General features: G+C 46.1%; 1 protein-coding gene across 8 annotated transcripts in view; it reads right to left on the bottom strand.

Moving 5' to 3' along the window:
- DNAAF8 (dynein axonemal assembly factor 8) overlaps positions 1 to 13,296 on the bottom strand; it is a 91,155-nt gene that overhangs the window by 25,726 nt on the left and 52,133 nt on the right. For 7 of the 8 annotated variants that reach the window (XM_085592493.1, XM_085592494.1, XM_085592496.1 and 4 more), the window contains 6 exons: positions 10,686 to 10,840; positions 9,263 to 9,407; positions 5,685 to 5,813; positions 3,975 to 4,169; positions 2,444 to 2,770; positions 751 to 825 (listed from right to left, as the gene is read on the bottom strand). In XM_085592493.1, the coding sequence (XP_085448619.1) occupies positions 751 to 825; positions 2,444 to 2,770; positions 3,975 to 4,169; positions 5,685 to 5,813; positions 9,263 to 9,407; positions 10,686 to 10,840 (1,026 nt within the window). The remainder of the gene's footprint in view (positions 1 to 750; positions 826 to 2,443; positions 2,771 to 3,974; positions 4,170 to 5,684; positions 5,814 to 9,262; positions 9,408 to 10,685; positions 10,841 to 13,296) is intronic. The other variant, XM_085592492.1, reaches the window with a different exon arrangement.

Here is a 13,296-nt window from a genome sequence, read left to right as displayed (position 1 = left end):
TGGCAAGTTTAGCCACTGTGACATGCAAGGTAGATAAGAAAAAGCTAAAATCTGTTTGCCAAAACAGAATTACTTTTTTTTTTCTTTTTGGTATTACTGTCCAAAATCCAGGTATATCTACTTTTCATAATTATGTGTCTGGAAGGTATTTAGCCAAAGAGTTGGGTTTTTTTCCCCTAATGAGCCCTCTTTCTCTTTCCACGTTTGTTGCAATAATAAGACCACAAATAACAGGTGGAACCAGCCCTAAGGTCCTTGTCTCAGAAGGTTTTAGTTCATCCTCCCAGCACCAGCTTTTTTCCTTCATGCTGGGGTTACCTGACAGGACTTTCAGGATCTGTGAATCCTCCAGTGACATGGGCAGCACTGGGATGTAAATGACAGAGACATAGGAAATGCACCTTCTGCTCTGATGTCACCTCTCTAAAACATAATGAAAATCATAATTTCTGGGATCTACACCTGAAAAAAGCTACTAAAGAGCTGACATTAATTACTTTTCCAGCTGACTTTGCACACCATCCCTCAGCAGGTGGTTCTCAGGACTGTGGAGAGGAAATGATGTGACAATACTCACACCTTCCTCCAGCACTGGGGGGACCCAGCTGGCCTTTCCTTCCCAACTGCCTGGGATGTTTAGTAATCCCATTTCAATGGCTCTGACAGAGGACACACAGTTTTCTTCAATCTATTTAAGAGTCTAAAATAATTTTTTTTTTTTTTTTTTTTTAAGAGGTAACTGGTGCTTACCTGTGGTCTTCTCTCCAGTCCTGGAGCTGCTGCCAGGTGGTGGCAGGAATTTCAGAGCAGGGCGGTGTTCTGCATCTGGAAAAGGAAGGACAGGTATTTTTATGGATTCAAGATTGGAAACCTTCACTGTCTGGGGCAGGAGGGTGATAAAGGTGATTTTATTTAGCAGGGAAGATGTTCAACCTGCTACAAAAGCTGTTATTGAGCATGGAGGTCTCTCCATTCCTCCCACAACTATAAAAACATAAGGAAAAAATGGAATTACCTTATAAAAGAGATAGTGCAGGATGCTGAAGTATGGCCTCAGCTGTGCTCCTTTGCTCCTCACAGTGGCTTTGGTGCAGAAGGCTGGCACTGCCATTACAACCTCCCTCAATAAACTCAGCTCACAGCTCTGCTTTCCTCTTATCCTGCCCTTCCATCTCAAGGTAACTTTAATTAAGGGCTGCAGTGCATGAACTCTTTAGTGTTTTAGACACCACTTTGGTATGTCTGATGCCTTCTCTTCTGAAGGCTCAGCAGTCTCACAGAGAACACTCCCATAGTTCACTGAAAAACTGAACTTGCTGTGAGCCTAAACCCAGGATCTTTTCCCAGACAAATCTTTCTTCATGGTATTCAGCAAAGCCAATTTGTTACTGCACACTACACAGGCACAGTGGGTTTGACACAAGTGGCTAAGTTTGTGTTGATGACAAAGGACTTTTCTCCCCCAAGGAAAGGTAAAGGAAGGGTTGTAAATTCAAAGCACAAATGCACTTATGAGACTGCATCACTCCCCCTCAGCTGATAGATGGTGTTACCACAATCTTTGATTTCCCTCTGCTTCTGAGTAATCATAAAATCCCACAATGGCTTGGGTTGGAAGGGACCATCTTGTTCCAACTCCCTGCCAGAAACTGTCAGGGCTCAGAACTGTTTCTCTCTGAGTGTGAGAAATCAGGCAGCCCCAGTACTTCTCTGAATATTTCACATCAAAAGAAAACAGTGGGAGCTTGTAGTCTGCTGCTCTAAACCATCCAGTATCAATAACCCCACAGTCTGCACAGTGATTTAGTTTTAAGAGGCATGGCTATACATTTCCTGCTACAGGAGGAAACTAGCAAATTTACTGTGCTGAAAGATCGATGCTGGCACACATCACTGAACTCTGAGAAGCTTTTGACAGCAAAGGTCTCCATTCCTCTCTTCGTTCTCCTCCAGGATAAAAAGAAATTCTCAAGAAATCTGTTTTCTTACAGACTGGTCACACTTTCATCTCCTTGAGCACAGGGCAAGGCTGAGGCGTCAAGCTGAAAGTCTGGCACCACAATTAGGGGCCCACATTTAGGTGTAAGAGCTCTTGGGCTCTGTTCTTATAGAGAGGGTTTAAAATGCATGATATTATTTACTGATCCTGCCAATTGCTCTGATATCTAATTAGTACTTATGGAGAACCTCAAGATCATCAGAAAGGGCACCAGGCCAAGCACAGCCACATTAATTAAATAAGCCACCTTGTAGGTGACCTCAGCTGGCTCCTGCTGGGTTCATTGCCTCATCTTAATTCAGCCAAGCACAGAATTTACCTCCACATTGTTACATTTTCCTGTGCCTGAGAAAATCCCCAGCACTGGATTCCTTTGTCCAAATTCCATCAATTCCCACACACTCTATAGCTGAGGATAACACAAACAGTAAAAACGTGCCTTACCAGCTACCAAATCTGCCTCTGTGAAGAAGAGGATGGCTTGTCTGAAGGTCACCTCTGGGGTCAAGGCCATGAGTGCCTGTGGGAGGCTGTCACCCATGCTGAGCTCGTCCCTGCCCTGTGTCCATCCCTTCAGGGCAGCTCCCAGGGCCTGGAAGGCGTCGATGCCGCGGAGCGCGCACACCAGCACGGGGCTGGACATCAGCGTGCCCAGGCTCCTCTGCCAGGGGGTGTCTCCAGCCTCAAAAGGGGTCATTTCCCTGGCCTGGCACCCAGTGAGATGGGGCAGCCACTTCAGGCCCAGGAGCTCCAGGCCTGAATCAGGCTCTGCTGCAAGTCAAGAAAAATGTTTTTAGCACCAGGCAGCGGTTGTGTTTCATAGAAGCTGTGCTTTCTTTTGGACACAAACATTTTATTTCACATGGAGTTTTCTCCCTGCACAAGTTCCAATGCTGTTATAATTTGTTTCATCCAGAATGGACTGTAATGCAAATATAGGAATATACTGGGAAAACCCACAAGATGCAAATTCTAAGAAATGCCATTACAGTGAAGAACAAAAAAAGGGCTATCTGGGAAATCAACAGGGAGCAAGTGCCATGATTTGATTAGAGAGCACAGCTAATGGAGGAGAGTTGAAAGGGAATCACTGAGTACACTGATAACAATGTGGCTTGGCACAGCATAATCCATAATTATGGATTCTTAGCACCCCTCATAACACTTTAAGCAATGTTCAGCAGAGTAACAAACTACAGCAGAATGCTGACTTGTCTCTAAAGTAGTTTCAGTGTTGTCAGGGTTGTAAAGTTGTCTTCTGACTATGTAGGAAGGTATTTAGGGCTCAATCCATGAGTGCTGGAAGTTTCTGTCACCTCAGATCTCGGATACAGAACTTCTCAGGATTTTAAGTAGTATTTCAACATGGTTTTGGGAGAGTCAGATACAACACAGTGTAAGACAGGCAGACTTGAGCCCTTTGTGCCTACAGCTCCTGTGTTATCACACTTCAGTGCAACCTGCACATGAAATTACATAAACTCCCTGTCCTGCCTGGGGCTTGACAGCCCTTTTCATGCACATGTGAGCACCCAGCGTGGGGACAGCCTCACTGCTCCTCCCGTGGGGGAACCAGAGCGTGAGGCCATGAAGGGCCTTGGTTCTGCTCACCAAAGCTGTCACTGGACAGAACAGAGCCTTGACTCCCAAATTCCTGTCCCACTTCCAGCCCAGCCTTACCTCCCAGTGCTCAGGGAGGGACACAATGCTCTGTGTTACATAAAAGCTCTGCAAGCCCAAGCACTTCTTGGAACTCAGTTGATGCTCTCTGAAGCAAATTATGCCCACTTGAGCTGTGATTGCCCATAACAAACCAAGATAAATTCTTCAGCTCTCTAGGTGGGTAACAGAGAAACCTGTTCTTCCTGAGGCCACTTCACCACATTCTCCATGATGTTCCTGCTATGCTAAAAGAGCTACCCAGGATAAACTTCCCTGCCCAAGGTCTCCAGCCCTGCCCCAGAGCTGGGGTCACCTGCACTCCAAGACTGATCCCTGAGGCTGGGCAGCAGGATCTGCTGGAGGAGCTCTCCAGCACTCTTCATCGCCTGCATCCCCACCACTGTCAGCATCACCACTTGCTCCATGCCGGGCTCGGCAGCGTAGGCTCGGTGGCACAGAAAATCCAGAGGGATGTGATGGGGCTCTGGCACCGCGCTCAGGTTTCCTCCTGCCCGGGCAGAGCATCAGAACAAATCTGTTACCCCACAAAAACACATCTCGGGCTTTTTGCTGTGAAGGAATTGCATAAATCCCAACCAGCATTTCGCTGTCTCCTCACACTGCAGCTCAGGAAAACCCTGCTAAATGAGGAATATTAACACAGCAAAACCCCTCTGATTAGTCCCAGTCCTTGCCTGGAATTACATTTTGCCGTGTAAAGCAAATATATTCCTTGTAATTTTGATGTCCTTATTCACACCATTAGGCAGAGTTGATAGATCTGTACCAAAATGATTTAAGGCACCAGTTTTGGGTTGATAACTAATGACTGACTTCACATTAAATCAATACCTCATTTTGCTTTCTAGGACATTGCACACAATTGGGAGCTAATTTGGGGACTGCTGTAACACTTTGCTTCTATCCACAGTCCTGTTGGGAACAGCACAGCCTGGAGAATCCCTGGCCCATCAGAAATCCCTTTTTGTTCCACACTAATTCACTCTATGATTATGTAAGCAATTGTATCAATAAACATTTATTTACTTACTTATTTCTACATCATAACATTTCCTAATGCTAGAGAATTGTGAATGACATGCATTTAATTTTCATTTTTCCTTAGGATTTAGAATCAGTTTGGTTATATTTTAACTCAAAGTCTTAGCATCCAAATTTTCAAGTAATTAAATTAAATTAAATTAATCTAAGTTGCTGAACACATAAAAAATCCCAACATGTAGTTACTGAAATAAACATGGGATTTTTTTTATTCCAAGTGTACAGAACTAGGAGGTTTAAGATTCACCCTTGTGAGTCATAGATTAAGAACAGAAAACCCATTTCCTTGCTGTTTGAAATCCTATCAATCTCACGGCTTGAATGAATGAGTTACCAAAGTGCATACAATTGTACAAGCTGAAATTTAGAATATCTGAGTAAAATGAAATTGGAAAGTGCCTTTTCTGCACCTACAGAACTATAGCTGCCAGCATTTATCACTTCAGCACATTCCATTTCTACACACAACCACCAATTTATCTCATTTTAATATTTTGACTTCTCTTGAAACTATGTCAATAAATACGTATTGATTGGCTATTAATGTTCTAATTACCATAATTAAGGTTTAATTGGATGTTACCGTGTCACATTTCAATAACTTCTTTTTGCATGTATCTTTTAATTTACTTTATAAAGGTATTTTCATTTTGATATCCATTGATTCTTCCATGAGAGCTACTGTGATTACTCATTTACTGTTCTGCTGCAGTTACTGACTGCAGCAGAACAGTAAATGAGATACTACAGACAAAAAGCATATACCTAATGGTTTTATTCAGGAAAATCTCTCGTTAGTGTGGCTGCTCCATCCCTGCAAGTGTCCAAGGCCAGGTTGTACAGGGCTTGGAGCAGCCTGGGCTAGTGGCAGGTGTAATGAGATGAGGTTTGAGGTGCCCCCAGCCCAGAGCACTCCCTGGTGTGTGATGCTGGAGAAGCAGGGCAGAGCCCCCTGACCTACCCAGGCTGTGCAGCGCGGCCGCGCCGTACGGAGCCCCGTGGAAGCAGAGCGACGGCTCCTCTCCAGCAGCTGCAGGGGGGATGCTGAACCTGCTGCCAAGGCCTGCCTCTGCCAGCTCCTCCATCAGCCCTGTGCTCAGAACAGCAGCAAACGTGAGCAATGCTGAGCTCTGCTCAGCCTGACATGAAAACACTCTGCTGTCAAAAACACTCTGCTGGCCACAGCTCCCCTACACACTGAGCTTACCTGAGACACCACACGCAGCTGAACCATCCCCTTTCCCCAAAATCACTGTGGACCAGCCTCAGTTTTCAAGAGCTTGCCCCTTTTTAGGGGCAAGCTCTTGAAAACTGAGGCTGGTCCACAGCTTTCTCTGGCTTTTTCAACAGCACCCAGTTGTTTCTATCCCCTTCTAACTCCTGCTGGGAACTGAAATGTGGATCAAGTGCACAGATTCCCTCATAGCTCCTGAATTTGATTAAGTATCTTAAGTAAGGTGGTGTCCACTAGGAAGAGTCCCAGATCTGAGCCCAGTGCTCACATGGAGGCACTCAAGGTGTCTCACACTTCCAGGCATGAGGCCAAAGTCCTGCATCCCACAGGGCCCTCGTGGGCAGGGAGGTATTGCTGGGGTGACAGACCTGAACAGAGACATCATGTTCTGCTCCTGTGATTTCCAGCCTGGAAAATATCCCATTCCACGCCACTTTTACAGACACTAAGTGCTTAAAGCCACAATCTCTCAGCTCCCATTCTCCCTCTAAAGAGCTGGGCTGTGCACAGGCAGTGCATTAAGGTGTTGCATACAGTACATTTCCACAACAATTAGTTCAGCCTTCTGTAATAATGTTTCAGGCCACAGTTTTAAAGGCTTGTTATTTTTCAAATTACTTTGTACACATTTGACTGCTTACTACAATACAAGCCTGTCAAAAATTCACTGTAGTGGAGCATGGGAAATGGATTATTGGTGTTAGAGGCTGATGGCAAAGCTTGGATGTCAAATGTCCCACTGACAATCACCTGCTCCTCAAAATTCAAAAGGCCTGAGGCACCAAAAATGGGCCATCACTGTCCCAGCAGTATTGCCTGTTGTGTATTCAAACTCAGGGCATGGCAGAAAGTAAAGCTTGGACAAAAATGTATGGTGTTTGAACCTTAGGACAGAGATCCTTACCCACTTATTTATCTGCTCTGTTTCAGGGGTATTTGTCAAATTTTAACTTGCTTTGAAAATTGAACAGCGTTCAAGACCTTGAAGGGACAACTGCTTTTCATATTGATTACAAATGCAAAAGGTATTAGCGAGGTATTTACCCTACTCCAATCTTAGAGCTATTCTGCACTTCTCAGAGGCCAATCCAAAGCTTGTGGGGAAAGCATATCAGCTTCCCCACTCCAGCGCTCTGGAATATGGACTAAGGTGTCTCTCTGCAGTACAGGACTGATGAAAATAGGACAGAATACATGGAAAGAGGCATTTGCAAAATCTGTCACAAACAAAGGGAAAAACCCTGAGTTCTCTAGCATGAGGGAAAATATTTTAGCTTTCCAGACTACCCTTCGTTCCAGCCCTCCCATGTATTTCTAGTGGAAATTTCCCTGTGCAAAACATGAACACAAAATATCATCTGTGGCACTGAGGGAAGCTGCAGAAACTGCACTTTTTAATGAGCAACTTTCCCTGGGTGCAGAGGCAGCAGGTGACACGGGGCTGTAATTACTGTGCCATGATTAATCCTCTGTGTCTGCACATGTTTTCAGAACATTCTGTGATAGTCTCAGGAGAAAAAGCCCAGGACTATTTGAATTGTCATTGTTCCCCCCCCACCCCCCCACACCCGCCCCTTCCAAACCTCTAAATGTTCTTTCCTATTGTGGATAAATTAAAGGAAACAATTGGGCTGGGGATGAATGTCTCCATCATGGGCTGTGTGGGATGGTGTTAATGGAAGGGTCACCCACAGTGACCCATTCTTGGGAAGGAGCAGGGCAGGATTTCTGGTCCCTCCTCACCACTGCTGTCACCTCTGATCTTCCCCACTTGAGGTCAATGTGAAATGATCCTTAAGAAAATAGAAACTCAAGTAAGAAAATTTAAGGCAGCAACTTGGCTGGGTTTTGGCAGTCCCTCCATAGAAAATGAGTTACCTTTGGGGTGCTTGGAAGTCACAAGGATGCAGAACTCAAAGCTGAGGTTGATAGGATCAGATGCTGCCCTCAGGCTCAGTGGCACAGCTGATTTTGGCTACCCTACTTCTCTGGGCAAAAAGAGTTTCTGAGAGGAGGTGATTGAGGCCATAAAATCCCAGCAAAGTCCTGAGCTGGAAGGGACCCACAAGGATCTTTGAAATCCAACTGCTGTCCCTCAACAGGATAGCCCCAACAACACCTCCATGCATTGGGTGTGAGATGCCAAAGTCAGGCCCAGCTTTGAAGTGTCCAGGGACGAGGCTCACAAATCCAAACAGGAGGTTACAACTTCACATAAAGGAAAAACATAACAATGGGACAAAGGCCCAGGGAGGCATGAGAATCTCTGTCTTTGTAGATTTTCCACACCTGACAGAAGAAAAGCCCTGAGCTTCCTGAGGGTGTCCTAGATTGCAAGGCAATGTGTATTCTATTTGCCATCTGTCAGAGGTGGGGTAGTTCTCTTCTGTTCATTGGGTAGTTTTTTTATCTCTTCCACAACCCATCCTCCCTGCAGGAGATCTCTTCTGTCCATGGCCAGTGAGTGTCCCTGCATGGCTGAGAAAATTCCATCATCCATGGGGAGATGCTCTGCCCAGGAAGAGGGGCCAAGCATTCCTACCTGGGTCCAATCTGAGATTTTGGGACACCAGAACAGCCTTTCCACTGGATCCCCAGAGGGACAGTCGCCTTTTCCACTGGATCTTCAGAGGAAGATAACACCCTTGTCCAGGATCCCTGCTCCAGCAGAAGCACAGCTGGCACTGCAGGAGGGCTGAGCCACCCTGGGATGGGACTGCTGCCACCTCCCTGACCCACAGGCTGCCAGGGCATGTTCTGACTGTCAGTGTTGTTTTGTATTACTACATTGTTTATTTTACTTTTTTATTTTCTTCCCTAATAAAGGACTATTATTCCTGCTCTTATATCTTTGCCTGAGATCCCCTTAATTTCAAAATTATAACAATTCAGAGGGAGGGGGTTTACGTTTTCCAGTTCAGGGGGGGCTCCTGCCTTCCTGAGCAGACACCTGTCTGTTCAAACCAGGACAGAGGGAAGTCACTGCTGATGCTCTGCTGAGCAGGATGTTGGATTTTAGGCCTTCTGAGGCCCCTTCCACGAGGAACTACTCGGTGATTCTAAGTTCAAAAGGACTCCAGAGATAAAGATCAAACAACTGGCAGAGGTCAGGCAGCTCTGTTGGATGTGTAGTAGTGACTGATTCACATGTTGGCCTGGAGATTCCTGCAGCAGCATGAGCAGGCCTTGATATTCCCAATAAATATTCCCTGCACTGTAGAGCTGTGGTTGGACTGCTGATGTGGAACTCACACACACTGAAATGCAAACCCTCCCTCCCAGGCTGCTGGGCAGGGCAGCATTACCTGTCAGCAAGGCAGGGATGTGATGTGTGGCGTTCTCCTTCCTCAGCAGCAGCACCAGGCAGTGCCTGCGGGGCCCACCAGGGACTTCTCCTCCTGCAGGACCAGCAGGTGGGCTTGAACTCTTGCCAGGGCAAAAGACAGCAATCTGAAATAATGAAGGGCAGATTAGACTGCTAAATCCAGATGTAATTACTATAGAGCTCAAGCAAATAGATCAATTACAATGGCATAACAAGATACAGCTCATCACAGGGCCATAGGAACTCCAATATCTGCATGTTTTGCGTCATCTTTTCCTGAGACAGAGAAACTTAATTTAAACTCAAGGAAGAGGCTTAACACAAAATCATTCTGCCCTGCAGCTGGGCTGGGCTAAAACCACAGCAGTTGTAACTCAGCTGATAGGTGGTACCATCCACCATAAGTGGATGTACCGTAAGTCGCTCTAAGATTATCTGGAGTTTCAAATGAAGGGATGATTTTCAGAAATTTTAGTACCCAACAGCAGATTGGAGAAATGGTTACTGCTGTTAACTCCTTAATGGTCACTTAGCAACATGCTCCAAACATCTATTTATGGGCTGTAGTATTCCATAAATAGGTTATATTTATTCTACAAAATGTTATAGGCAGGAACATTGTTATTCCTTAGGCTTGATCACAGAACAAGCAGAAAAGAGGGGATTTGTAGAGTTTGATTTGCAAAATTATGCATGTCCTGACTGACATAGCAAAGAACCTTCAGCATGATGATTTGAAGTGTGGGGTCCACTCCTTCGTGAGAGAAGGTGTCATATGATTCCTGTGGGATTTATAATATAAGAAGTGCAGCACTGGACTTCTTGCATATGTTAAGTTTGACTGCAACCTTGTATTTGTGATTCTTACTGTTTCCTTAGGCTGACTTCTCAAAATGCCAAGTGCACTTTACCTCAAACCTATCACCATGTTAGGCAGAGCTTCAAAGAAAGAAAAAAGTTATTTTTGAAAGCTCCTTTTGAAACCCATCTGGAATGCACTGAAGTAGGGAACTTCATGCTGAAGGGCCCAGAGGGACTGTGAAGTACATCACCAAATATCAGTCTGTTAGTGAAGACTCTTCTCCTGAACCACCTTTGCAGATGAGCATTTTGGTTCATGGAGCTGCCAGCCCTTGGCTATTCTGACATCAGTGGCAAAATTCACATTTGTTTTAGTAGGAGCAGGATGGTGAATTTACACTCCTGTCCTCCATGAGAGGCAAGGCTTTGTGGGGATTTTCCTACTAGAGAAAAAGCCAGCACTGAATGCAGCCAGAGCACCACTCACACGAACACAGAGAGCTGGGAAAGACAGAATGGGTGTCCTTGAGCACTCACTGCAGGAGTGCTGGCACCATTAGCTGCAGGGCAAGGGGTCAGCCAGGGCACAGAGGGCACAGTACCTGCCCTGCTGCCATGCCCAGCACGAGGCCTTGCTGTGCTGAGAGCTGCAGCTGCCGCAGTCCTTGCAGCACAAAGCCCCGGCGGGCACAGGTCGAAAGCACAGCCCCATAGGCACAGGGAGGTACCACAGGTGACACCAGCAGAATGATGTCCCCTAGATCAAAGAAAGAGCAAGAAAAGCAGCATATTATTGTCACAGGAGCTGTGGTATCAACGCAAGGCAGCTCTCACAGCAGCTGCCTCCACCTTGAAGCAAACAGCTGCATCCCAAGCAGTGACCCTGTGTTTTATGGTTTGTTTGCTGCATCCACCTCATCATGACTGCAATCCAAGGCCAGCCCAGAGTGGGAAAGCTTATGGCATCACCAGTAATATCTTTATGAATCATCAGATGAGACGAGCCAGCCTGTCTCCCCAGGCCTGGGAGCTGCTCACAGGCAGTGTGTCGGTGCTGGCCGGGCTGTGGGAGCTGTCCCTGTGCAGTCCCCAGCACTCAGGGCAGGACTGAGCCTTGTAGGCCTGACCATGCTCTGAGTGACCAAACAGGGCAACAAGAACTACTTGTTCTTGATCAATTTGTCCACTCCAAAGAGCATGAAGCAGCTGTGGCCACTCCTCTCTGCTCTCATTCCTCTCTGCTGTTTTTGGTGGGCTCAGCAATCCTGCTCAGCACCCCCTTCTGCTTCCTGTTGTCCCTCCTTTGTTCCTGCCTTTAATCTTCATCCCAGACCTGTATTGTGGCACAAGTTCCTGAAGCTCTGGACTACCTGTGATCTCACCTTTGGTTTGGTACCCTCTGGACCTCACAGGTTCCTTGGACATCATGGCAATGGTATCAGTCTGCCCTGTCCCACCTGATCCTCTCCCAGCAGCTCTGGCTGCTCGAGCTCCCCTTGAGTCCCTCACCCCAGTACATGCAATTGTAGACACAACTGGAATTTACCTCAGGTTAGAATTGGGTTTTAAGACTCCTGTTTTCCAAGTTGAATGCCAGGGTCCCTGGCAACCTTGAGCAAGCTTAGGAGAAAGAGCCTCCAAGGCCTTCTGAGCAGCCCCCACATCTTAAGCACTGTGAGACAAGCTCAAGACTTTTCCCTGAAGCCTCTGATCTGCCTGAGCTCCCTGTTTTTACCATGACCTCCATTATTACACTTTCTCAGTTCTAACACAACTTTTTTATCCCTCACAATGTATATCCAGATCTTCATAAGCTGCCAAGAGTGAGCTCTGAAGATAAATCCTCAGTACCACTTCTACATGGGTTTTCCCTATGCTACCTCATAATTTCTTATAGCTTTAACCAATTGATTCAATGAGGCTGGAGGGTTTTTTTGTTGGGTCCCAATTGATTCTGAGGGTAGGACAGTGAATATTTATTTTTATTCTAGACTTTGTGATATGGATATCTGTCCTGCTAAAGCTGTCTGGTAGTTCAAAGCAATAGCACCAAAACAAAGGAAACCTTGTTGTATTTATCACTAAGGATGGGAGAGGCAGGATGGTTCTTTGCCTAAAATCTCTCTTTGGCTTATGGCTTTAACACTGGATTTTAGCCATATTCATGATATGGGATCTGTCAAAATCTAAGATTGCTGGCGGGAAGATTTTGGTTCCACTCCAGTTGATAACACTTTTTAAAAAGTGTTTTAAAAAATGTATGTTTTGCACACACATATCCCAAATCAACTAAAATATCTGCTTGGGCCACCAAAACTTGATTACTGGGAATGGGCAGGTCTACCTAGCTCTGCTCTGCATAGGTAAATATTCCTGTCTCCAAGAGGAGCTGCTGGAGACCAGAGGGAGTCAGTGAATTTTTCTTTTCCTGAAAACCCCAAGGGTGTCTGCTCCCAGAGCAGAGTTTCAGCTGCTCTTGCCAGAGCAAAGTTATCTGAGGAGCAAAGCTTGACAGTGACTTCTGAGGCTCCATGCAGATGGAACGTGGTGTGGTGGAACTCAGCAGCCCACAGCAAATGTGAATCATTAGCGGCCATAAAAGGAAGGGGAGGCAGCAAATGTGACTCATTCCATCAGTAGCCACCAGCTGCCATCAATCCCAATCCCAAATAACAGAGCCAAGGGCTGCCTGCCAAACTACCTGAGTTAACATGAACCAAAAGAGGAAAGAAAACCAATTTTGAGACAGTTTTTCATTTCTCCCTTCTCCATTTTCCTTCCCTTCCACTAATTTTTCATCTTTTTTGCCTTATGCTTTCATCCTTTTCTCATGGATTCTTTCATTTGGCAATGTAATTCCCCATGCCTTCTTTCTCTGTCACTCCAATCCTGCTTTCATTCTGCCATCTCCTCCCTGACAGCTGCTGAAGTTCTGCTCCCCTCAGGCTTCATTCCTGTGAATGAAATTCCCACCTGCAACTGGGCCAGCAGGAACCAGCCAAAAGCATTGTCCAAAAACCCCCTGCACCCCAGATGTGCTATGCCAGGCCCACTCCAGGGGATTTTGGCCTTTACAGCAGGACCCCAACACCTTTTAGCCAGGCAGGGCCTTGGCAGGTGTCCCCTGGACACAGTTTGTTGCTGGTTAGGTACAAATTCAGGGGCTGAACACTGGTCCTACAAGGGGAAAATGGGGATGTGAGTGGAACCAGG

This window comes from Lonchura striata, chromosome 14, assembly GCF_050655825.1.
Source record: "Lonchura striata isolate lonStrDom1 chromosome 14, ASM5065582v1, whole genome shotgun sequence".
Lineage (NCBI taxonomy): Eukaryota > Metazoa > Chordata > Aves > Passeriformes > Estrildidae > Lonchura > Lonchura striata.
This window is presented reverse-complemented; position numbering and strand designations above follow the sequence as displayed.